At 35.3% G+C, this 27,860-nt stretch overlaps 1 protein-coding gene across 10 annotated transcripts in view; it reads right to left on the bottom strand.

The window, feature by feature from the left end:
* LOC132841682 (neurexin-1a-like) overlaps nt 1–27,860 on the bottom strand; it is a 261,155-nt gene that overhangs the window by 232,022 nt on the left and 1,273 nt on the right. For 6 of the 10 annotated variants that reach the window (XM_060864110.1, XM_060864111.1, XM_060864118.1 and 3 more), the window contains exons 2-4: nt 26,290–27,472; nt 17,084–17,101; nt 12,452–12,481 (exon numbers count right to left, since the gene is read on the bottom strand). In XM_060864110.1, the coding sequence (XP_060720093.1) occupies nt 12,452–12,481; nt 17,084–17,101; nt 26,290–27,001 (760 nt within the window). In that variant the 5' untranslated portion in view covers nt 27,002–27,472. The remainder of the gene's footprint in view (nt 1–12,451; nt 12,482–17,083; nt 17,102–26,289; nt 27,473–27,860) is intronic. The other 4 variants (XM_060864112.1, XM_060864117.1, XM_060864125.1 and 1 more) reach the window with 2 other exon arrangements.

Genomic DNA, 27,860 nt, shown 5'->3' with positions numbered 1-27,860 from the left:
AATCCATTTAGAAGCATGATTCTTTTCTAAAATTCTTGCACTACATTGTTACAATAAGGTTTTTTTTTTAAGTGACCTTGATAAAAAAATGGATGCGGTTAGTTTCTGGTTGTTAAAGTTGACATTAAAGAATAAACAGAGCAACGAGAGTCCTGTCATTCTTAAGAAGAAAAAACAACATGCTTTAAGAGTCACTTATGGGTCCTTTAAGGGTTTATACTTTTTTAAGGGTTCTTCGCTTTTCCAAATGTGGTGTACCTGGTATCAGTTAGTGCAACAACATGCTACAGGAGACTAAATAGAGAGACTTTCTAAATAAACCCACCAACAGAGAGACAACAACAGTCCAATAAAAAGAGACTTGGATCTAGATAGAAACAAGAAATTCCACAACAAATTATAAATAAATTAACTAACAAAGGTTTTTTAAAGAACATTCTGTATGTCCAGGAAACACTTAAGCTCATGGCTGCAAACAGAAGTTCCTTCTCTTTTGCCTATGTTATTAAGAAAAACTGATCTTAAAACTGTCATATTACCATATTAACCATCTCAATACATTCAAAGTACCTCATTGATTACACACCTTTTTAAAATGGTTTACGTGGCGCATCCACCGCCCATCAAACTGTTACTATGGAAACGATAGCGTACTGTAATGAGGGCAGTAATAATAATAAACGTCATAATAACGTTTATAATAATAAATGTCATAGCTGCTGTTCCACACCTTCTGACCAATCAGGATCTCAGATAAAGTCATAAGGACTAAAGTTTTACTGTTAGGTTTATTATTTTAGTGTATTATGGCTTTAAAAGCAATAAGACATGTTTATTAAAGAAAACGTAGCTAGCGTTATGGGCTACGACTTGTGCAGAGATATAATAGATGTTGTTTATTCCTTTTTCTAAGTCTCCAGGGGGGAAGAAAAGAAAGGAAAAAACATCTCTTTCATCTTAATAGGTAGCAGATGTGCCTGTACAATTACAGAGAATTACAGAGGCTCCGGTAACGAGATGACTTCTTGATTTCGAGCGCTCTGAGCCACGGGAGGATGCGAATGCTTTAAAAAAAATAAAAAATAAATAAACGACTAAAATACAGATGTTGATAAAGCTTTGTTTTTGGATGCGTTCAGGGTGTGTTCCTCCGTTTAAACATGTGTAGTCGTGCTCATCGATAGCTAAATAAATAAATAACAAGATCAAATTAAATCAATTAGCATAATAAGATCGAACAGACGAGGTCATGTTCCAGATGCCGCTCACAGGATGGGGATTTGAATCCGAAAAAAAAAATCAATTAATGGCCTTTCTGAGGGCATTTCCTGGACTCGAGTAGACGCTAATTGGAAATGAATACACATAGCTGCACTCGTTTTTGCTTACATGGCATGTAAGCTCCAGCTCGCTTGTAATCACGGAGTATATTTAATCCACAACCACGCAGCACGTGTCCTTGCTTTTGCTTTATGCGCTGTAAAGACGTCACCATGGCCCGGGCCGTGGCTTTGAGAATTTATTGACATATCAAACGGTCTATTTATTACCTGCATATAGAAAAAAAAAGAAAAAAGAAAAGACCTGACAGAGTAACACGCCTCCTTATTTTAAATTTCAGCCTTGAATGAAATCCAAAAGCCTGCACGGCTTACCTTAATCCTGCTTCGAGCCTCACATAAGACCAAAAACAAACGAGGCGAGCCTGACTCCTGTTCTCTTCTCCATCGCTTATTATATTAATTATAAAGACACGAGATGCAAGCCTGAAGGGCTGCTTTGCTTTTTTCTATCTTTTTTTTATTTTATTTAAATAAACACACTCTCTCGTTCATGATTATGCTGACTACGTGGTCAGAGATGTAAGTGGTTTTGCCGTGGTCAGAATTATAGGACAAATCCCCAGCAGCCTTCATCACACAGCAGCGGTCGTCATTAATGATTAAAAATGTGAAGGGGGAAAATATTAAAATATTCGTCGTGAAGTAGCCGTTTGTCTATTGCACAGAGTTATTGTGTTTCTTATTTATCCTTGCAACATTTCCAGACAGAAAAAGCACTAGACTCCACCCCTCTGCTCTCATTGGTCAGTGTACTTCATGATCGTGTCTATTTCGGTAAACATCCAGAGTCGATCTCAGCCAATGAATCGTTACGAGGAGGAAGATGCACATCGAAGAACATACAATTGAACGGTCTGTCTTTTAGCTAAAGATGCTAGCATGCTAATATTGCAGCTTTTGTAAGAATTTACTATTTTCATAACAGCGACTGCTCTATTCATACATCAGGATAAGATGAATCTTGAGTCTTTATCAGACATTCACTCTGAACGTGTTCGGCAGTTTGCTAATGCTACCTCGAGTTAGGATGCTAAGTCTAGCTGAACTGATGGAGGTTCTGTGGGCGGAGCTTTTTTTGATAGGATCCAGGAATCTCTGAACTCTTACTTAACTCAAACACTTCATTGCTACATTTTGGAAGAAGTTGTTTTCCGTTCCCTGTTCTTGGTTTCTCGAATTATACTTTATTGCTTACCTGTGCTATGACCTTTGACCTTACTGATGTCACACACATCATGCCTCATATAACTGCAACTTATTAACATATAAAATAATATGTTTAACAACTATTTAAGAATAGAGGCTTCTGTTGATTAAAATATTGTAAAGTTGACAGAACACCTAAGTCCAGTGGTTTAGAAACATGATTAGCTCCAAAGTCAGTTGTAATGACATCATAATGTCAGATTTGTGCATCTGTATATCCCACCATAAGCACACGAGTTTCATATTTCACTTATTATAAATTTATGACAGAACCATTTCACTATAATGACACAATTATGTACATTTTCTCTGCCTTAAGTACCGTGAGCTTCATATTTCTGCTTATTATATATTTATGAATGTCTATATACTATGACATAGAGGACAGAGTCATGTGTCCAGTGCTTCAGTAATGACAATTCTCTGATCCCTAAGTAACAAGCGCCTCATATTTATGCTTATTACACAATTATGAAGGCTTATGCCTATGAAAGTACTATGGCACTATAATAACAGTTATATACAGTATGTTATCTCTATCCCTTAGATATTTTTTATATTGTTTATTATATGTTTATGAATGCCTATAAAGGTACTATGACACCATAAGGTCAGCTGTATATGTATATTTTCTTTTGCCTTTACATAAAATGACTTTGTGTTAATGAATGCTTATGGCAACTCTGTTAGACAGTCATAACAGAGTTAGAGTAATTTGAGCATCATATGTCTGTTAATAAGACCTCTATGAAGCCCTATGACTTTTTACATTTTCTGTACTTAACCTTACAATTCTAAAGTTATTCACGGTTTATGATAAGCAATAACACAGTTATGACATGTTTATGACACAGTAATGGAGGTTCACATTTCAGCAGAGAATATGAACATAAATCCTGATATAAAATGATACTAGAAAGATGTTTTTGAAAAAGAAAATCTGAGCAGAACTTTAATGGGTTGAGGGTCATAAACATTTAAAAAGCCTTATTCCATGAGTCTTGACTGCTCTTGTTACATTATAGCTACATTTCTCTATAAAGCCTTTCACTCTCATTCTTCTCAAACTCAAAAATCTAAAAATTGTGTAACACTAAATGTGCCTCTCAAGGGCAATCTCCTCCAAGCGACGCCCACATTACCATCTTTATTACTCAGAGTTTTTTCCTCCTCATATCCATGTCAGACACCAGAAACACCAGAAAGGATCATTATTTTGCATTCGGTTTCATGACTGTAAAGAAAAAAAAAGCATTAAAAAATCAAAAAGAGTCTTGGGCAAAGTGCGATGAAAAACGGCCGTTCTTTCCCGCCAGCGTCTATTACAGAGCTGGAAGAGCGAATGATTCTCGTCGATAACATCTCCTCTCCATCGCACGCAGTGATTCATGACACAGCGGACCGAATGAAAAGAGTTATTAATTCCATCGTTTCTAGCAGCAGTGCTAACAGATACGAGAGAGGGCGGGGGGTTGAGTAGGGGGGTAGATGTTGTGGCGGGGGTGTGGGAGTGGTGGTGGTGGGAGCAGACTATTTATATCCCAGTGATAGAGGTTATCAACAAACTCAGGAGGTTAATAACTGAACAGAGCTTCATCGTGGACAATGCTTTATTGTGCTGATCTGATAAAGGATGTCGTTATCTGTGTTGATTTATACAAGACAAAATGGCTGAGGTTAAAGGTTAAAAAGCTACAATCCTGTCAACATATAGATTTTCCAATAAATAAATAAATAAATAAATAATAGATAGATAGATACAGTTGAAACCAGATATTTACATACACTTCAGAAAAAACACAAAAACTTTTATTTCTTTACTGTCCTACATTAAATCAGAGTAAACTTTTTCTGTTTTAAATCAATAAATATTAATATATGTTTTGCATTTGTTAAATGCCAGAATCGAGCGAGGGAGAATTTTTATGTATTTTTATTATCACTTTTATCAAAGTCTGAAGTATACATACACTTCCTTTCACTTGGGCCATGGTGTATGTAAATATCTGGTTTCAACTGTAGATAGATAGATAGATAGATAGATAGATAGATAGATAGATAGATAGATAGATAGATAGATAGATATTTCTTTCTCTCTTTTTTCTATCTTTCGTTGATCCTCTCTTGGCTTTAACAGTTAAAATTAATATTAAATAATAAAAATATTAATATTTATAATAATTGAGGTGCAAGCAGCGATTAGGGGGCCAAGCAACACAGGATATCATTGGCATTACGTTGCGTTATATTTACAAATATACTATTTTAATTAAATTATCTTCATTTATTTTCATTCATTTTATATAAGCTTAAATTTATTACATTAAAAAGATACATTAAATATATTAATATTAATATATAATCGGGCATTTATTCATTTGCGTATTTATATTTTTACTTTTTTATAAATGCGTTCATAGGTTTTATTTCTCACTGCATGCATCTTTTTCAAAGGCTGAGTCTCGGAGTCTGACCTGTGACTCCGAGTCTTTCATAACGGTATAACAACGTCGTCATAGCAACCTGTTATCAAAACGGTAGTATAGCAGTTTAATGATGAAAAAAAAATGAAATAAAGTGTACTGTAAATCTAAAGACGAGTCCCTTTTCCACTCTGCATGATTTCAGGGCATTATGCAAAAATGTGTTTCTGCCTCTTTTTTTTTTGTTCAGCGGTGAAAAAAATAGCACAGGACGCGTCGAGGGAATCTGAGACGTGAGGGACGGCGTGTCCTAAAACAGTCCATCAGCCTGCAGCGTAATGAATCTCAGCCTGGACCTGCGGAGAGCTTTTTCTCTATTCACATGATTTCTATCATAAACTATAATGAAGATCATAAACAATACACTATAAACATGTTCATAACATCTTATAAGGCTTCCTAAGGCACTTTACACTGAAATCACAAATAGATGGTGTTAGGTAGGTAGTTTGAAATAATTTATTAACGATATGAGACAGGCTCAGTTTGTCTGTAATGATTCACTGATTTCTGTTTAGCTTTGAGTTCTGATTTATTTGTTGATGGGTAACTGATGATAAGCATGATATATTTAATTTTTTTTTTTTTTAAGGTTTATGTTTTTAAATTAATTTGGATTGTTTCACATATTTCCTTTCTCTCTCTCTCTCTCTCTCTCTCTCTCTCTCTCTCTCTCTCTCTCTCTCTCTCTCTCTCTCGTTCAGTAGTGGCAGGTTTGGTAAAAAAAAAATAGGGACATTGCTGAAAGCAGCGATTAAGGGGCCAAGCATTTCAATGATCTAACATTACTTTATATATATATATAAAAAAAGAAATTGCCATTTAACAGATTTCATTAAAATAAAATAAAACATAGAGAGAGAAATATTTTTCTAAATATTATTTATTAATTATTTTATTAGTTTGGAAAATAATAATAACATTATAACTTATACAGTTTATTTAATTATTTTAATTACTTAATTATTTACATTGTACAGAGACTGATTTAAATTGAATGCAATAATAGAAACAAATTTATTAAACAAACTAGATATAAATATGGATTTATTAATAAGGTTATGTTGAGATTTGGTCATATGCATTTTTTTTAATCCTCTATATTCCAGCAGGTTTTATTTCCTAACACAGCTTGAGTCTGATCCATGAGAGTCTGGCTTTAGAAGAATGAATATGAATCACTGTTGAGTCAGAGAGAAGGAAATAAATCAGAATGCAAAATGACAAGTACACACACACACACACACACACACACACACACGCCTACAGACGCAACAATAAACGTCTCTGGTGTGAAACACAGACAGATTTGAATCTCATGAACCACTGATAAAAATCTGCATGTCAGCAAGACTGCAATTAATCCTCTTAATTAATTCTCACTAATTAGCCAAAAAGCATTTTCATCCAATTCTTAATATTTATGTGACGTGAAAAAATTCTGGGGACATTGTCTCTGTTCCTGCCCAAGACGGAGGATTTCATCACCGCATTTCCTCTCATCCATCGACCTTCTCGAGCTGCTCTCCTTCCACTTCAGCCTACAGTGGAGCATATCGATCCTGCTTGTTTTTTAATTATTTTATTCTACACTCCTGCTTCTCCTCCTCCTCCTCATTGTTCTTACACTGTCTTTTTTCTTTCCTCTCTCTCTCTCTCTTTCTCTCTCTCTCACACACACACACACACACAAGTGGAGGATTTATATGCAGCTCGTTTCTTCCAGTAAATACATTTTATTGGAGGCTATTGAAAAAACAGCAATTGTGTGTATGTGTGTGTGTGTGTGTGTTTATGGATTTTTTTTCCCGACGTCCCCCGTGGACCGCTAGGGATCATGTCCTATCTGTTTTCTTCACAGCGGTCGTATTGACGGCTTGTAGGCGTTATCGTGGGCTACGGACAATCAAGCTTTCATTTCAGAGCCAGCGCTAAGAAGTTAAATAGACCTTCTTTTTATTTTATTAATAATTTAATAATACTACTAAAAAAAAACTTTGGAAGCATAAAAGTAAGTGGACTCAGATGATGAATATTTAATTTTTCTTTTTTATTTTTGTATCATTTTTTTTGTATAATTTCATTTGTACAATCTAATTATTTATCTATTTATTACAGAAGTTTTTTTTTTCTTTATATTTTAGTCACGTTATAAATAATGGACATTATGGTTTAATTATTATGTTTAATTTTTAAATAGTGACTTTATATCTAATTTTGCTTCCAGGTTTACTGTATTATTTATTTGCAGTCACACTGTTATAGGAAATAACCTTTTTTTTATAATTAACCTTAATTCAAATACAGCGTCCTCCATGATATAAGCAACTGTTACTATAGAAACAATAATGTATTAAAACGTGTGTGCTAATATAAACCCACAAGCAATATTTTAAACCTTTCTGCACTACCTGGCAACCCTCTATGTTCAAGCTTCTCAGTTCCTGTCAGTTTCATTAAAAAAGAAGAGAAAGTGCTAAAGGCTGGAAAAAAGTCATATATAATCTAATCTGTTAAAGCTTTTTTTTCCTGTGGTCTCTTAGGTAGAACCCAGAATTAATGTGTGACCTTGAGAACCTCTTGAACAGGAGCTAATCATTATTATCATAATGAAAAACATTAACAGGATAGTGCACGAGAGAGAGAGAGAGAGAGAGAGAGAGAGAGAGAGAGAGGGCACAGTGACCTAGCTCTTCTTTCAATAGCGCCTGGCGAGTGCTAAGCGAACTCGACAACGTTCTCCGAGGCCAGCTGCTGGAATCCTGAGCAAGAGTCCAGGTGAGCTTTGTGTTGAAGCTGCAGGTTCTCTGTTTGTCTTCTTCTGACCGTGGCTGCGGTAGCCTTGAATAATAGCCGAGTAAGCCTCGCTCGTGACTTTTAACAGTAACCAAAGATTTAGCACTCGTAGGTTTTCAACAGCCTCGCTTCAATAAAAAAAAAGTTTTCTCAGAAGATTCAGAAAGTTTCTCAGAAAGTTTTCTCAGAAGATTCTCTGATAAAATTCTTAAAAAACACTAGATGAATCACGACAAAGCAAAGCTATAGATATGATTCATTACTTTTGTCCTGTCAGAATCTGCAGAGGGTTCAAGGGTTAGCTAACTTAGGCTTGTCTAAATTATTACTAAGTACACGTTAGCTAAATTGTTTCTGTTTAAATTATTATAAGATTAATTTTATTAAAATTAAATTAAAATTAATCCTGATTAAATGATCAGTGGTTTTGCTAGTTAGCTACTGATCTAGCATCACCTTTTATAAATCACCATAGTATTTGCTAGTTAGCAAACTTAATACTAAATCACTGTAAACTTTCCAAGCTAGCTTGTTAGAATCGTTAGCTCACTTTATGGAATGAAGCTGTAATGTCCACTACGTTCACATTCATTGATGACTGCTAGTTAGCTACCTAGCCTCCACAAGTATATTTTTAAGCTCTTTGAAATGAAACAGAGCATTTGCTAATGTTGTAGCTCATGCCAAGTCAATTGCTGGGCTTACATTATTGCTAATAATCCAACTTTTGAAGATATCTGACATTTCTTACTTTTGTAATCGTGCCACTCAGCTCTGCTGGCTGAAATAAAAGTGATGACGACAAAGCTAAATAAATAGAAAATGGTTACTCAGCTAAGATTCTGTTTGTAGGCTGTATATTAGCTACACTAGGTGGCTAATGATGAACCAGAAATCAGAAGGTGTGCACTGTTTGGTCCTCAGTGCTGAGTCAGCAGAGACATGGGCACCTCCTGGTTCTCCTTCTGCTCCTCTAATGTAGCATAGGAGAAGCGGCGAGAGACCAGTTCAGCTCCAGTGAGGCAGATTCTACAGAAGGCAAAACTCACCCAAACCACTAGAGATAACTTTATTAAAAACTCTCTCTCTCTCTCTCTCTCTCTCTCTCTCTCTCTCTCTCTCTCTCTCTCTGTTTTAACATAATGAAATCTCTTAAATGAACATTTTTGTTTATTAAAATACAATGAACTTATCTCTGAATGTGAGCACAGGGAAAAAATAAAACTGGCCAATTTCATGCAGAGTTGCAGTAAATAAATAAATAAACAGATAGATGAATAAATAATAATAATAAAAAAACAGCTTTCCAGCAAATCCAGAATATGTAACGAGGTTCAATTGACAGAGAAATATAAAAATGAAATTAAGCGTCTCCGCCAATCCGTCTCTGAAAATTGCATTCGGCGCCAAGAACATTCACTTAGCAAATCATGTCCCGAGGCTGGACCATCAAATCCAACGCCTGTCATTAAACTCAAATTTACTAAAGCATATCTGCCTGTACAGCGGCTACGATGACAACAATGAACCTAGATGACGTAGCGGATGAGCAGAAGGGAGAAGTGAGAAAATAAAACATGTTAAATCACAGCCCAGGCTGCTGCTCTGCTTTTCAGGGCCAGAAAGAGTTTGCATCTTGTTATGTAAAGCACCAGATTGTTTACTAACTAGTTACTTCATCCTGTCTACATTATTGTTTTCTTTACTAGTTAGCTAAATGTCTCTTGTCTAAATCACCAATTCATATGCTAGTTCATCCTTTTTTATATCAGATAGTTAGGTAAATTCATACGTTCTAAATCACCAGTAATTCAGCAACTTTGCTAAAGCTAAATTTCTCATGTCCGAATCATTAGCTTGTATGATAGCTAAAGTTAACTTCTCTACACCACCTGTCTGTTAGCTAGTTAGCTAAATTCATCCTTAGTTTCAACAGTAGTTTCACATGTTAGCTAAATTTGTATTGTCTGGTTTTAGATATATTTACAAAAATCATGCTTTATTTCTACACTGTGGACAAAGATTTCTTTTAAATAAATTTCAGTTTGTGTTAGCTAAAAAATCTCTTAATTGAGCGACAACATTTTCCAGAAGTTTAAAAACTTTAAACGTCCTTCAAATCTGCAGATGTGCCTTAATAAATAACTTCTCACATCGTTTCAGGAAGACTGTGTAACTTCAGCTGCATTGCAGTCAGGTTTAATGTCTTATATACGACACGACTTTCTAATACATCAGAACGGTCTTTGTATCCGAACAAACAATCACCCCTACAGTGATGTTCTCATTTCCATAATCGCTTTCTGGAAATTGAAAATATAAATTGGATTGATCACATTATATGAGATGGAATTTATGTTTCAGAGACAAAAGAGCAGAATTTCCAAAATAAGCGAAGCAGCCGTTATCAGCCGACGCGACTCTATTGTTTTCTGAACCGCTAATTACCCTAAGTGGGGAAAATTGTTGCCTTTAACTGAGGATCACTGGGAAGCCCTTTGCCTAAATTTTTTTTTTTTTGGTCTTTAGGGAGCGGAGCTGCGAGACGTCTTCTACAGCCACTTACCTCCAGTGAAGAAACACTCAATTCTAGGGAAAAATGACTAATTTTTCACACTGAGATGGGCTCCCTGAAAAGCCATCTCTGTGATTGAGTAAGTAGTTACCAGTCCGAGCACCGGTAAGATGCACCGCCACCCCAAAGGCAATCGGATTTACGAATAGCGCTAGGTGAAAAATCCTCTGTAAAATCCTCGAGCCAGACCAAAGATTTGTCGAGAGCACCTACCTTCATTTTCTTCTGCTTGGAAAGTTCAGCTCAACTTAGCTACAGACATTTTAGCACTTCATCTCAGATACACAGGGTCATGAACAAAAGCAAAAGGAATGGCAACAAAATGAGAAGTTCAGTACCTTTAGATTTACCTATGAAATTGGATGACATGGTTCCATAGAGGAAGCAGAGCCCAGAGAAAGGAAAAGCAAAAGGGAAAGGGAGAGAAGAAGATACATAAGTCATGGTTGTGTAATGAGGTCAAAGTGGTGTAGATGAAGGGAAAATGCACTTGTGATGTAGTGGATGAAAAGCTAAAGTGAGGAGGACGGATTCATTCTACTGCCACATGCAATAAACCAAGCCGTAATTACCCAGACTTTTAGATTAAAGGCTTCCTCAATGGTTCCTAGCTTCGTAGTAGCTACATTTTACTGCCTCATTGGAAGCTGAATGGTGGAGCAGCTTTAGATGGAAAGCACGCTTCCCTTGGCTCACAACTCTTGAAGAGCACTAACCCAAAAACATCATAGAGTTTAGAACATCTTAGAAAGAAAGAGAGAGAGAGAGAGAGAGAGAGAGAGAGAGAGAGAGAGAGAGAGAGAATATTTCAAGTGATGCTTGCTCTACCATTTTCAACAATGAGAATCTTCCTGATCATGCATGAACATACTGTATATAAAAAGTGCTGCTACAGTCTTGCAGGAAAAACTGAGCAAATCTAGAAAGGTTCTTGTGCTTGTTCTGGTGGAGGATGGAATATAACAGAGTTTTTGCTTTTAATAGCAAAAGACTCCACTAACTATTTAAAAAGAACTCTTGAAAGACTCTTTTTTTTAAGTGTAGAAGAAAAGGTTTTCTGAAAGTATTGAGCAAACCAAGTTAAACATAATTCTAAAATCAAAGCTTGTGGTCTAATTCAGTTCCCTGGCTAGTTTCCTAACCACGAAGCTCTCTGAAACTGATGGGCAACACTTTTAGCAATTAAACTGCTACATTAAATGTTCTCTGGAATCCTTTAATGTCAGAAAACCTCTCTTCCTTTTCTATATAAGGAACCCTTGAAGAACCCTTTTGTTCTAAAATTTTAGAAGAACATAGTAGAAACCTAAAGGTGAGCTTGTTGAACTTTAGCTGAGAGAGAGAGTGTTCAATGTGATGCTTGCTCTATCAATTAGCAATGACCTTAGGGAAAATGGTGTGCTTTAATGCTTCATCTGACTTCCAGGAACAGCACTCAAGAATCCTTAAAGGTTCCCTTGAAGGACGCAATGATGTTGCAACAATCCAAAGAACCCTTAAGGAACCCAGAGGTGACTCATACAAGTTAAGCTTACCTTAGCTTGGAGAGAAAGCATTCACTTTTGAGAAATCTGGACCTGATTGGATGATGAAATTGATGGGCTTGGCTACAATTTAATGCTGCAATTGACCTCCTTGACATAAATTTACTTGAAAACAATTTCTTTGCTAAAGAAAATTAATGGTTTACTGGAGGGAAGCCATTCATGAAGCAGAGAAGCTCTAACAATATAAAGAACCCTTGAGGAACCCTTTTCTTCTAAGAGAGTATTAGGACAGGTTTTTGTCAATGTAAATTCAATCCCAGTTCCATTTCCTCTAAGGAGAAGCATTATCAGCACACTCCTATCCCACAGCTGTGGTTCTCTAGTTCCAATCTCTATCGGAGTAGAAAATGCAGCCCAATAACTAATTAGGAGCTTTATGACAGCGGGAAAACCTAAGCTCTTTAACCACTTAAGTGCAGAGCAGAAGCAATGAGATAGACGAGGAGAAAAGGCGAGATGAGGATGAGCGAAAGTAGGAACAGAGAATATAAGAAAACATACCTTGGTCTCCCATCATCAGGTGTGCCAGACCTTAAAGGAAAACAAGAGCACAGTCAGCAAAAAGCACAAGTGCACAACACGGACATTCGTCTGGTGGAACAGACTGATTCACAGGACGGAGGATGGAAAACAAAACGGAGAACGGAACGGAAAAAGTAACTCTCTAACACAGTGTTCATTCTGTTGTGTGAGCATGTGCTGTATGAGCACTAGACGTAGCTGTTAAGCAAAAACGTAGCAAACATCATTTGTAGTAAGATTTCAAAATGCAAATTCTATGCAAATTAGGAATAACACGGTAAATCCAAATAACTGGTATGAAGGATTTCCCAGATTAGTCCATAGATAGTCATAGCTAATGTGAGACGAATAGCTGAGTAAAATTCGCAATATATTCTTGATCCTTTGTGTAATGTGGAACCTGTAGGTTGCGTATATCTGAAGTTTAACAGTAATCAGCTGAAATTAAACACATTTAACTAAGTGATGTTAACTACAGTATATGTATAAAGTTAGTGAAAGCTAACAGACACCGATAGCTACAGTAAACATTCTCAGTTTATCGTGACAGGAAACAAATGCCCCGTTTTTTTCAAGCGGAAAAATCGAGCCGAAACGAAAACACCGGTCTTAAAAATTACAAATTTTAAATGGAGGAAGGGCCGGGGCTTTCAGGGCGTCAAGATCATACGGGAGTGATCTTGATTAATATTTGTTAAAAATATCAAATAAAATTATCACTCATAGCAGTATATAACCTGTGAGGTTATAATGGACAACTCCAAAGCCAAAAATTAAAAAATAAAAGCAGGTTTGTGTTTAGGATCAAGAAAATTATTTTTATTTTTTTAAACAAACACAGAAAACATCATGAAGGATATTTCATGTGGTCTAACCCGAACTACCTGCCTACCCCACAGTCCTTTACTATTCAACTCACTGATTTACGGAACTAACAGGGACAGCTGGAGCGCAAATCCAATACATATCCAGGCAACGACGCAACATTCACCCATCATTTTCCTCTCCACTGCAGAGTATATAAGTACATTTGTACCAAGAGCAGAAGCATTATGTCGCATAAATGTCAAAGTGAGGGCAGGAGGAGAGGGAGGAGAAGGTAATTACCATTTTTATATTTCTTCAATTGACCGTCTGCCCGTGCTAGCAGTTAACATGATCCATTAGTATGGGATTAGCTGTCAATCCTTCAGCGGAGGTAACGGTGCTGTTGAATTCTAGATTCTGATTGGTCAGGAAATGTTGATTACTTTTTCCCAACCAGCAGCTCTGACAGTAAAGCGGCTACAAATCACTGCTTTATATTATCGCGCTTGTTGTGATATGCTATCATTTCTATAGCGACAGATCGCTCACAAGATTTACTGACAGCATAAAAGCTCATAAATTATCCAGCTTTACTTTACTTAAGAAATTATTTATGTGTTCACAAAATGTGTTCATTTCAACATTTATTATTTTTAAAATTAATTTTCTAGCTTAATTTTCTAACAAAAAAATTCTCTTATCTGACATTCTAATTTTTCTTATTTTAGTGACCTGAAATGTTTCATTATCTTGCTGGCTGAACTTGCTAGTGATTTAACTAAACAAGAATAAACTGAGTTACTTTGTAGCACTTGTTTGATCAATAGAATAGTTAGCGTAATATCAGCTACCTGGCTAGCTCTCATAACTACAGCATCTAATTACAGAATATGAGAGTTGATAGCTAGTCTAATGTTAGTTAGCTCAATTCTAGAAGATGCTTCTTTTAAGTTACCCTGCTGACAATCTTGGATACTGCATACTATTACATGAATTTGTCTAATCTTAACTAACTTTAAAATAGACCTAATGGTTTTAGCAATATATTATTTAAGCTATCTTTTTTGGTAGCAATTTGAATGTAGTAGTTAAGCTAATGTTTGCTACACTGACTGTGGGTGAAGAAAATAACAGATAATATGACTGATAACAGCCTAAGCAAAGAATGTTGTTGTATGTAACAATTTGTCATTTCTTAATCTTAGCTATGAATTAAATCTGAGGTTTACAAACAAAAAAGAAATGCTAAGCTAATTACTTTATGAAGTAAACAAGATGAAACTGAACCTACTGTTAGCTCCCTTGCTAGCTCTCATAACTACAGGTTCTAGTGTTGTTGTTAGCTACCATGAGATCCAAATGACTTAGTCTAACATTAGCTACCTTGCTTCTAGAAAATACTATTTATTTACCTTGCAAGCAATCTTGGCTTTTGCCTCGTTTATTTGTTGTTTAAGCTAGCTCCTTCACTAGCAATGTACATGTAACAGTTAGGCTAATGTTTGCTATATTAACAGATAATATTAGCTGCAAGGAAAGTTTTAATGTAATAATCTGTCAGCTAAATGTTCTTTATCTACTTTATTTGATGTAAAAACCATTGTGCTAACCTATTTACATAAGTTTTTGTGACATTTGTTTGATTTTTTTTGGCAAAACTAAACTTTTAACTAATTTTTTTTACATCTCTATAGGCTTGACTATGAAGTATCATGATTATTATTATCAGTTTTGTTGAATAAAGATGGTGTTAATCCATTTTAAAACAAAAGTTCGACATTGGCTTGTAGCTGTTCTTATTACATTCTCCTCTCAGAGCCTGTTCTTATTTCCTCTCTCAGCATTATCAACATTATCTGCAATAAAAAGCTACTTATAAGTTAAACTGAACTGAATAATATTAAGATGACCCTGATGGTACTCGCTAGACGTATCAACCCACTCCAACACAACAATCTGATAAAGAAAAACACTTTTCCTCCTTTACATCCGCTCGGGTGTATTTATTTTCTTTTCCCGTCTCCTTTCGGTGCCATGGCTGATTTTCTCCATGGTGGATTTGGAGGAATTTACTTGGAGTTAGTTGATATGGATATCATGCAGATGGATGATTTACCTTTTCAACCTTGAAGGAGCATTTCCACCCGTCGTACAGAAACCCGACTCGGCTCTTAAAGAACGTTCTCATGATCGTTTCTCATGCTTTTCTTTTCACAGACAGTGTTAATGTGTTAAAATGTCAAACTGAAGGCCAAAGCGAACTCAAGCTTTAATCCTATTAAATGAAATTTAAATAAATCACCATTGGTTGATATAATTTGTACGTAGGTTTATGTTTTACACAATGTTTCCAAATTACACACTGCAAAATAATAATAATAATAATAATAATAATAATAATAATAATAATAATAATAATAATAATAATATTTTTTTTATTACTTATAACTATATATAACTTACATAATATAAACTTGGTTAAGTTTTACCAAGTACAAATATCTTGAATCTTATGATATTATTATATAGAAAATATAATGAATTTTAAGCTTTGTTTTTGAAGATAATTGTACTTATTTTAAGCAATTATAACAAGAGCAAAAAAAATTAAGATAAAAATGAAAAAGAAATATTTAGAAATAAGCTTTTATATAAATGAAAAGATTCACTCAGATTGTCTACATTAACAAATATTTTACCTTTGATGTTTTCCATATATTTAAAATGCAATATTGTTCACAATTTTATAGTATTTTTCTCCCTAAAACAATTTTTGAAATCAGATACATGTCCAAAATAGTGTTTACTAATTTTTTATTGAAGCCTTTGTTTTGTGTTTTTGTTTTTAGATTTTCTAGGTAGAAAAAAGAAACAATTTTGAAAATATTTGTATTGAAACAAAAAGCTTTAGTTTGAAACTTAAAAAAGTCTTAAAATATTTATGTTCGATCTAATTTTTGGTTTCTAGCTAGAAATTAATTTCAAAAAATGCTTGAAATTAATAAAAATGTCAAGAAATGCATTGAATCCTTTTAGATTAGATAGTATCAGATTATTCTGCTTCTTTAAAGTGTAAATTTCCTTTAAACAAAAACTGTTCAAGTTAAGAAAAATTTAAAAATGTTAATAATTTCACATTTGTTGGAGTCACTTAATGAAACCCAATAAACATTCACCCTGATATAATAAAAGTAAATCTCTGAAATAGAATATAATAATTTACTTTTGCTGTGAAATATTATTGAAACAGATATTTAAGTTTTGAATTAGAGAAAAATATCTTAAAGCTTAATAATCTTTCAATTGTTGATCATAATCTCATAATGAAAAAAAAAATAAATACACAATCAATAACCTAAACAAACTATCTTGTAGCTAGAAACAAGAAATAGGCTTAAAAAATAGATTTTTGTATAACTTTTACGTCAAATATAAAATAAATATAAAATTACAATTTATTCAGTTTATATTGTTTTCCACATATCAACATATTTATTAGATAATTATAATAAATGGGACGATATAAATGATTTAAATGATTTAAATGATGCTATGATTATTTTGCAGTGTTTTTTTGTTTGTTTGTTTTCTTTGGTTTTATTTATTTATGTCTCTTTTTTGAAAATATAAATAATATCCAAAATTCAGCTACTAAATATTCTTCAAATTTCACAAAATTAATCAAAATTTACATTTTATACCTACCGTCCATGCTGTGCTCATGTAACATTGATAAAGCAGATTAGAGGTGAATGTTGAATTAAAGAGGAAGTTAAGATTAAGGATGATAAATGCAGTACCCACCTTTGGCTCGGTTGTCTTCTGTAAGCACAGATGGGGCAGGGAGAGAGAAAGGAAGACATTCATTAAAGCAGCATGCAGACAAATACTTGCCTTTGCATGGTACCATGCAAGACATCAAACATCACATGCAAGCGCTCTGATCACCTGTTCACCAGATTACATGATCACCTGTTCTCCACTCCTGTAGGAGGAAAAGGTCACAGTGCTCAGCGACAATGGTCTTTCTCAAATTAGCGCTCGTAGTAACTGCATGTTACGAGCATATACTATATGTTGCTGAATTCGGGATTGAGATTGGTCATAAGGTGTTAGGAAAAGCTTGCAAGTTTTTATTATAAGACTTACACAAGGACATGTGCAGTGGACTTTCCACAGAAACCAATTGAAATAAACATGCAGAATCGCTCACAGTTGTGACGTGTGTATGGAAGGAGTCTCCAGGGTCAGAGGTGAGTTTTTTTTTTGTTTGTTTTTTTTCCCATTCTTTTCTTTACCATCACAACCAATATAAAAATAACTATGTTTTATGTTTTTTTTATTAGTTAAGTTTTTAAAAGGGAAACAGATTATGTTTTTTATGCTACATTAATTTAAAAAAGTGTCACTAATGAATTAATTATAGTGTGGATAAGAGTCTAGTATCTTATACTGTACAGTCATCAGTGCATGTTCCCAAGGAGGTTTACAAAATATGATGGCAGCAAATCACACCGTAGTCAAGTCACTTCCTGTTTGGCGTTTGCATGTTCTGAATAAACCGTCCCACAAAATGAAAAAAATCTAAGACTCAGATTTGTTTCAGTTGGATTGACGATGCTGTGATCCAACTTTCTTGACAAAGTTTTTGTAGCAGAAAAAGAGAGAAAATCTTTTTTGAAAACATTAAAGATGGTGTAAAAACCAATATGGTGGAAAATAAAGGGTCTGCAAGGTTGCACCTCAATCAGCTCTCTAGTTCAACAGTCATGGCTCTGATCAGGTAGTTGGCCAATTTAAATCCTTCCAGAGCACTGGAACGTTTGCTCACTAAAAAAATCTGACAGTGTACCTCAAAAGTCAGGGACCATCAATGCTCTCTATGTTCCCTTACTCGAAATGATGTCATATGTTCTAAAAACTTAACTTTCTCTACTAGCTAGTCTCTGATCTAGCTTGAAGTAGAATGATAGGAAGGGCGTGTGATCAAGCTAACACATCTATATGATGTATAAAACAAATATTTGATTTGTTTGGGTTTTTATAGTGATTGATGAAGTTATCAGCGTCCCAGAGTGTACTGAGCCAGGATCCTTACCAGTGCCTCAAATCATGTACACAATATACTGATTCATGAGCTAGGGAGCTAGACCGATAATGCTGATTGAGATGCACACTAAGAATCAGAGGAAAATGGAATGTGTGTGTTGAGTAGTTATTAGGACACATGTCCAAATTTGCTCTCTTGGTGTTGCTAAAGTGTTTGAGGGATGTAAGCCAAAATTGGTGTGACGGTAGCTCAGAGTGTTCTCAAAAACTGTGCCAAATTTCATTAAAATGTTCCATTCATTCTTTGGTTTTCCTTAGATTAACTGTGTGAAGTAATAATAAAAAGAAAGCTTCCAGTTAGATTAGATGTGGCTATGGTGTTTGGTCCCCTAATTCTAATAAAATCCTGCAGTTGGGTTTCAGGTTTCAGTCCAGATTTTTTTTTCTGATGTTGCTCTATTACATGAGAGGCTGACTTTATGTTTAATTTCAATATTAAAGTAAAAATATTTTAAATATTGAATTGTGATAGGTTTTCAGTGTTGTTTCCTGTTGTTGTTTCCTCTAACAGGGTTATAGATTGCTGCTCGTCTCCCACAACCTGAAGAATGAGGAAATGTTTTTTCAGCAGAAATTATAAATTGCTTATGGATAAAGGCGTCTGCTGAAGGCTGGGAAAGTAAACGTGGATCTAATTTGAGCAGTGCCCCTCCGCCACGCCTGTCCTGAGCCGATACAGCAGTCTCTGATTTAATCGGTAATGGAGTGACGTGAGTCTGCTGATCTTTGACGTTTTCAGATTAATGCTTTGATGATTCGATGGTTAAAAGCGTCCCACAGCTCAGCTTCCTCTTTATTCCTTTTACAATGCAGTTACGGAAGGAACGCGACGGCTAAGTGTCCGGCCACTCTGCTGGAAATCGATGGAATGCTGCAGTCACAGACGGCATTTGGGGCTGGATTACGTGTGTGTGTGTGTGTGTTTCTCATCACTTCACAGTGTCTGTAGTATTTTCCTGACTTGAAGTTCTCTAGAACTGGACTGCATTTAAGACATTTTTTGCTTTTCTCTGCAATTTTAAAACTGGTCACATTATTAAACGGTTAAAATCTAATCTCTCATCAGTCTAAAAATGAAACCATGTACTTTTGTTTTTTTGACAGCTGTTCCAAAAAAAAAAAAACTTCAGATAATAATCTGATGTTTACACACTGAAATGTAAGTTGTCTGTGTTGTCAGTTTTACCAAAACACTTTTTACGTATATTTTACATAAAAATGGTATGTTTCTCAACAAAACTTAATTTCTTGTGATTGTTTATAATCAGCTTCATTTAAACAAGTTTCTAATGGCTGTATGATGTAGAGCCATCGTGATTAATTCATGTAGCATAAACCAAAACCACAATCTTACAGTGCGAAATCTCACGAGGATGTTGATGACGCTGATGGGAACTATGGTATAATAAAGTGTTTAATTTATGTTTTGTGAGATGTACGACTAACATGCTAATGTTACACGATTATATCATGTGGAGCCGATGTACGCATTTGAAATAAAGTAAATTTAACCAGCTTTTTGTCACTGAGCTAAATATTATTGGCCAGATGTCGCCTCTAGTCTACACACTTCTGTTTCTTCAGCTTGAACCTGATCCTCTGGATAATCAACAAGTAGCTTATAGTCCTAATAACCTTAATCCCAGAGGTGGCATTACACATGCTGTTTCTCATGCAATGTCACTGAAATATTTCAATGATTCCACCTTCAAAATAGGATTAGAGTGAAAAAGAAACAGTTTTTAAAGTGATTTTGGATGTTAACGGGAAGTTGTCAACAATAAATGTCTTTTTTTTTGTCTTGAGTTCAAATTGTTGGAACTGTTTAAAAATGTATTGTGTAAATCAGTTGTGTAAAATTTCTTTGGCACTCATTAGTAGTGTTTGCTTCAAGATTAAGCAATAAAAATAATAAATAAATTAAAAAAGAGAGGAGCTACATTTAAATTTAATTTAAATTTAAACAGGGCAAAAACTTTTGTGGTGTTAAAACATCCTGGGTGTCCAAATTGTTCCTGCTTCACATTTAGCTCTTCCTACGATGACTAATTCTCACATTTGCTTAAACCAAAGTTCATTTTCAGAAGACAGAATCAGACACGAAGCTACTGCCAATTTCTCAGTCGTAAAGATCCTTTAAAAAAAAGTTATTTTTTTTCTTTGTATTTGTTGCTGCAATGTTTTATTTGTTGGCAGAGGTTTTATGAATTTATCTGCACCACCTACTTTACACACACACATGCACACACACACACGCTTCCTCCAGGTGAGGAACAGAACGCAAGCGTAAATATTATCTTTGGTTTCATTTCCTTCGTTTGGACGTGTCATTGAGCAAAGAAAATGAATGCAAAGAAAAAAAATGCCTGACTAGCCTGCTGTCGGAGTGTGAACATTCATGCTGTGAAAGCAGGTGGTGTTACACGTGAGGCGGCATGTTGGTGGTGCACGTGAGGCAACACGTGAAATGTTCAAATGTTCTCCACATCGTAGGTGTTACAGCTCATCAAGCTGCGAAAACTCACTTAAAATAAATAAATAAATAAATAAATAAATAAATAAATAAATAAATAAATAAAAATAAGCAAGGGTTTTTTTTTGTGTTAGATGTGTTAGATTCCCGGCTGTTAAAGGCTTTTAAGAAGCTGTCGTTATTTGATGAACTTTATGTCATTCTCCGGACTGTAATAAATCTACACTAGACGAGAGTAGATGCTAGATTTTGAGACACTGAGAACTACCAGGAACATAAATTTTTAATTCCATATTCATCAAACAAACAAACAAACAAAAAACAAATAGACAAAAATAATGAATATGCAATCGTGAACAATGTGTCTCAATGTCAAACCCACCCACAACCTGTTGTTGTTGTTGTTTAATTTATGTACATTTCTAAAGCGAACTTTGAGTTTTAAAAAAAAAAAAAAAAACGAAAAAATAAAACGGTGTGACTCAGTGGACAAACTCAAATTTTTGTATTTGTTGTAAATTTTCATTTAGATATTTTAACCAGCTTGTTTTCTTCCCATTTATCCCAGATGAGTATAAGGCATGCTCATATTATCTATCACTAGTGTAACGGTTTAGTAATGTTGCATCAGGACATGCCAGTCAATGTGAGGTTCTCTCTTGACAGCTCTGTTTAATCTCCAAGAACAAAATAAAATATCATCAGGGAAAATCCATCTCATCTTTAGGTTTGTATCTACGAGCTCCTAATCTGCACTGACTGACTGACTGACTGACTGACTGACTCCACATATCACAAGTGCCTCGTTGTCACTACCTTCTGATATGGCAGGAGTTAAAGAGCATGATGTCGTCATATTTCTGTGTCTTCAGACACCGCTGTCATCATCAGTCCCTCAAAGACTAAATACTTAACACAGTCTCTCTAAACCACATATGGCTGTCAGACACGGCCTCGGGCACAAATCGTGCCTTGGGATGCACACGCTAGACATTTCCGCGCTCGTTTGAAGGGATCTCGTATTTGAATGTACTACTGTGTAAGCATATCCTGGTGCTCTGGATGGAAACGATTACATTGGAGTTTAGCGACAGTTAATTAATTGTTTCTTCTCATGCAGCGTTGCTTAAAAGCCTAATTTGCGTCAGTGCTCTTCATTTAAAGGATGCTGGCAAACATTGCTATGATTACTGCAATGCTGCAATTGTGGGAGTGGCTAAAAAGATGAGCATTCGGCAATAAACAGGCACCTCAACCCAACTGGAAAAGTGAGAGGGGTTTTGGTGAGTTCTTGGGCGGGGTCATGTGAGGTTTGGGGCGTAGTCAAGTAAGGTTTTCAGAAAACAGTAAGATGTGACTCGTAATACACTAAGGATTTGCGATTGGTCGGAAGGTGTTGATTCATTTTCTACAATGACAGAACAGGTTTATATAAATGCGCTTGTTTTAATACATTATCATTTCTATAGTAACGGCTAATTCACAGGGACGAGTGCCACAAAATACCCAGTGGAAGATTCCATTAACTTTCTATCATGCCTTAAAAAGGAAAATTTAATTTTATTACTATGGCTATTACTGAAACAATAATTGAAATGCTGCAAACCTTTGAGCTAGGAGCTAATTTAGTTAATTTAGCCTGTCCATGTAGGCTAGCTAGCTAGTTCAAATTTACCATAGAACTCTGAGTAGCTAGTGTAAGATGGCTAGCTAGATTACATTAGCATAGAAACCTATTTAACTGAGACATTTAACTTTTAAGCTAACTGAGCTAAGTTGTTATTTCTCATGAACATCCTGTCCATGTTTTTCTATGTTAATCTAAGCTAAATAGGTTAAGCTAGCTAGCAAGTTATTAGACATGCTATTTGACAAATGGTAGCTTAATTGAAGTAGTTAATTGAAGCTCACTTGTTGCACTGATTTGTTCTGAAAACAAATTAGCACTTTAAGAAGAACAATAGTGAAACCAGGAGGAGTGTCAATAACATTTCCTATGTTCCTTTAGCAGCCGTTTAAACAAGAAGCATAAATAGAGTAAGTCATACAAGACTGGCGTCACAACACCGACATGGCACACAGACTGGAAAGAGCAACTTGATTTAGTGTTTTTTGGTTCAACCAGGTGAGACGTTGAGAGCGTTAAAACATTCTGTCACATTAGAAGAGAAGCGAGTGAGCGAGTGAGTCATGCACATCTCCCTGATTTCTGTAATGAGAGGCTCAGAGCGAAGGCTAACACAAACATGAGCAGTGCATCAAAATGATTGTTTCAATCAAACAAAGGGATTTATGTGTGAGGCTGCGTGAAGGGTGCAAATCCTTTAATCCCCTGGCTTGATCAGAGTAATGAATAAATGCCTTTAAATTATTTACTGGATAGGTCAGTATCTAGAAATAGATCTGTAGAGTAGGTATATGTGGGCTTTAAGAAAAAGCACTAGACACTTGGCGAGTAAATAAGCCCAGTCAAGTCTCAGGAACACAGTCACCTTCCTGGAGGTGACCGAGTTCAGGAAATGACATCATTTCATTTGAGATTGTGGTGTGAAATTCAACATGGCCGTATGTAAGCATTTAAAAGGCTTGACTAGCCAATGTATGAAGCTACATCATGTGAAATGGAACTGAAATGAAATTAGCTGGCTAATGTTTTCAGAGCACTGATAGCTCTCGCTAGCTAATATTAACAGAGCACTGATAACTCTCAGTAGCTAATATAACCAAAACGCTGATAGCTCTCGCTAGCTAATACTACCACTAATACTACCACTAATACAACATTAGCTAGTTAATATTACCAGGGTACTAATACACTAGCTAGTTAATATTACCAGAACATTGATAATAACAAAAGCTAGTTAATATTACCAGAGTACAGATACAGTAGCTCTCGTTAGTCAGTATTAACAGAGCACTGATAGCTCTAACTAGTTAATATTACCAGAGCACTGATAGCTTTTGATAATAAATATTAACATAGCACTGATAACATAAGATAGCTGATATTACCAGAACACTGATAGCTCTTGCTAGCTAATATTACCAGAGAACCGATAGCTCACTCTTATCAGTATTAACAGATCACTGATAAGACTAGCTAGCTAATATTACCACAGTACTGATAGCTCTCGATAACAACTAATATTACCAGAGCACTGATAGTTCTTCTTAGATAATATTACCAGAGCACTGATAGATCACGCTAGTCAATATGAACAAGGCACTGATAAGACTAGCTAGCTAATATTACCAGAGCACTTATAGCTCTAGGTAGTTAATATTGCTAGAGCACTGATAATCACTAGCTAGCTAATATTACCAGTGTACTGATAGCACTAGCTAGCTTAAATTACCAGAGCACTGATGGCTCACGCTAGCTAATATTACCAGTGTACTGATTGAACTTGCTTGCTGCTGTAAATAATCTGATAAATAGTCTGATTTTAGTCTGATATATACACACACTTTTACATATTGACTGATGCAGCGATAAAAACATGAACTCAGCTCACTTAGTTAGTCATTAGATAACTTTTTTACTCACAAAAAATTATAAGCCTAATTATACTAAACACATTGTTTTCTATGTGGACTTTATCTATTTTTTAATAAAGTGCACTTGATTTATTTTTCATAACCGTCAACTGAAAAACATGCAACTAAATTAAGTTAGGTGATGTGGTAAAGGTTAGGAAACGCTCTGTTTATATCAACACTCTTGTTCTTGTATGTTCCTGATTCTATAGTAACAGGTTGTTTATGGTGAATGAGGTACAGAAACTATGATCAGTAAACAAACAAACAGACTTAAGAAAACGTTGTACTGTAAGCTAGCAAAGAGAAACGTCTAATCATTGCTACAGTTGATTTTCTGTAAGAAGATCTTTATTTAATGTTTATGGAAGGAGTCTCCAGTTCCAGATAAAGTTTTCTGATATCTTGAGGATAAAATAGTTCACACCTTTTTTTTGTTTTAATATCTTAAAGAGAGAGAATAAAACAAAGCTGGTAAGGAAGCATGATGAAGTTTATACAGATAAAAATAGAAATAAATGCAAAGTCATTTGTACCAAGATGATGACAACTCTATTTCTGTTTCCTCTACAGAGTCTGAAATTCAAATCCACTTCACATTCCGCTAAATGTTTTACTTAGTGCTGTTACTATAGTGGTGTATTTATTATTATTATTATTATTATTATTATTATTATTATTATTATTATTATTATTATTATTATTATTATTAATGATATTATATGTTATTAAAAATATATAAATATTGGAAAAGGTGACATTATTGGCAAAATTATCAACATTTTAATTTGGCAACATTATTAATACATTTTATTTAATTTTAATTTAGAAAATATATAACATAAATTTAAATTTAAATATAAATAATAATAATAATAATAATAATAATAATAATAATAATAATAAAAATAATAAAATAATAATAATAAACAAATCATCCCTTTCAGTTACTGCCATTTTCACACATTATTGGAGCTACTTTGACCCAGGTCACCAGTTTGCATAACAGTTCCATGACTCGCTAACACTGAAAACAATATAAGACTTAGCATAATGTTATGCTGTGTTCAACTTGACTGGGAAGCTTGATGTCTGACTGGAATTTTCAAGCTTGTTAATATATAGAGTGAAAAATGTTGAAGGAACAACAAGTTAACCAGCTAACAGAAGTGAGCATGGGTTTTGGATATTTACTTTCTTTACAATTTACAACAAACTGTTTGGTCAGTGTTATAAACATCAGATATACAGCTCATTAGCAGCTTGGTAATTTATTTACACAGAGATAGACTAATGCTAGCTACCCCAATAGCAAGCTAAGGAACTGGTTTACACAGTATAAGAGTTAGCCTAATATTAGACTGCAATATACTCTCTGCAAACTTATTTATTTACAAATAATTGAGTTAAATATCTATGCTAATTCATTATGTTAAAAAACCATGAAAAGAACGAGTTTGGTTTAAAAAAATCTTGAATTATGAAACAAATAAGGCTTTTAATGATTTAATGTATTTAAAGTATTTAATGATTTTAAAAATGTCTGCTTTAAAAAAATTTCTCAGCATTAGCCTAACAATAACTAGCTTCTTAGCAGACTTGGCTAACAGCTAAGATAAAATTAAATGGCTCCTACTTAAGAAGTGGAATTAGCTAAGCTAGTTACGTAGCTGGGGAAATGAGAACAATGTTGAGTTTAACTTAGTTTGATAGTGTTGCTAAATATTGTTGCACATGTACAGATTTAATAGATACTGTAAAATATACACATTTTTAAACGTTACCTGGAAATATTTATCAAGAGGTTCTAGAGAATAAAATTATTATTTAGAATTAGCATATTTTTATTTTTCTTTGGAACCAGAAACCAGAAAAGTGCCAGATCTCTTACCTTCGGTGCAGTCTTTTCCGTGGAATCCCGTCTCGGAGCAGTTGCATGTGGGTTCGTTGTCGATGATGCTGCAAATTCCTCCATTAAAGCACACGTTATCGTTATCACACGCATCACTGTCCACTCCTGCGCTGTTCAGAATGACAGGCGCAGAGTCGTTGACTTTCAAGTCCGTTATCCAACCTTCAAAGGGAACCTGGTCCTTCACGCCGTTCGATGTCAGGCGTAGCGCCACAGACCGTAGCTCCGGTGGTATCCCTCCTAAGAACAGGTGACTGAACACAGTCATGTCCCGTCTCTTGGACTTCACCTCCACCCATTTGACCTCGTTGTCCACGATGAGCGTTGTGTTCTGGAAGTTCCGCCGTACCATGATGGCGTGCCACTTGCTGTCGTTGACCTGCACGTCTGACAGCACGGCCACTGGCTCAGCGCAGAAGATTGAGAAGCGGAGATTAAGCTTGCCGTTGTTCATGAGCAGCTCCAAGAAATCGCAGAAGCCTTCGTCGTCAAAGTACACCAGGAGTCCATGGGAGCTCTTGGTTTTCATGTTGAAGCTCATCTCACTCTCACAGCAGGCGTTCCACATGGGGAATGCCATCCACTGGCCCTCAGCACCAGAGAACTTCAGGCTGGAGCTGGCATCCACCAGGGTGCACACAAAGAGCCCGACCCAGAGCAGATGATTGCCTGGGCACGATCGGAGCACCATGATAAAGATAATGGTTCCTAAAAGTATTTTGAAAAAAAAAAGTTCTTAAAGAACCTGATTCCCACAACTCAATGGAGATGGGTTTAAAAAAATACACCAATGACCTCGGCTGTGCTGCTGAAGGGCAATACTGGCTTTCTGGCCATGAATCCTACACTGTAGGAGGGAGTAGAACCTCCTAAAGAGAACATTCTTCACCCAGCATTGGAAGAGGCACCAAGGTTAGTCCAGGAATGAATCAGCAGCGCTCTCTGGGCTCTCCTCTCTGTGCTTTTCTCTCTCTCTCTTTATGATCCACAATCCTCATAGTCAGCAGAGCCCATGCACACCACCACCAACATACTAAATGCTATGCTTAGGTTTATCAGGTGAGATTAAAGATGCTCAGAGACGTAAGAGTCGCTTGTTCTGTCGAGTCGAATAGCCCAACAGTAATTGTTTCTCAGAACATAATCATGCTGTGTGCTGAGCCTGAAGAGAAGGGAAAGGGAGAGGGAAGGGAAGGGAAGGGAAAGGAAAGGAAAGGAAAGGAAGGGAGGAAGGAAGGAAGGAAGGAAGGAAGGAAGGAAGGAAGGAAGGAAGGAAGGAGAAACATAGAAAGCAAAAAAGAAAGATTTGTTCATTGTCCAACTATGTCCACTCTCAGATCATTTAGAACCTGGATTTGTTTGGATTCTTTCTTTGTCCATCTGTAGGACCCTTACTAACAGAGAAGGCTCTATGTGGAATGCTACAGAGTTCCTCTATCAGAATAAAAATATAAACTTTTAGGAAGCTAAGTACACTTTATTTAATTATCTAAATTATCTTTAAAGTAAATTATACCCTTAAATAACCCATTTCTATCCATCTCTCTTTT

The sequence above is a fragment of the Tachysurus vachellii genome, chromosome 2, assembly GCF_030014155.1.
Source record: "Tachysurus vachellii isolate PV-2020 chromosome 2, HZAU_Pvac_v1, whole genome shotgun sequence".
Taxonomy (NCBI): domain Eukaryota; kingdom Metazoa; phylum Chordata; class Actinopteri; order Siluriformes; family Bagridae; genus Tachysurus; species Tachysurus vachellii.
This window is presented reverse-complemented; position numbering and strand designations above follow the sequence as displayed.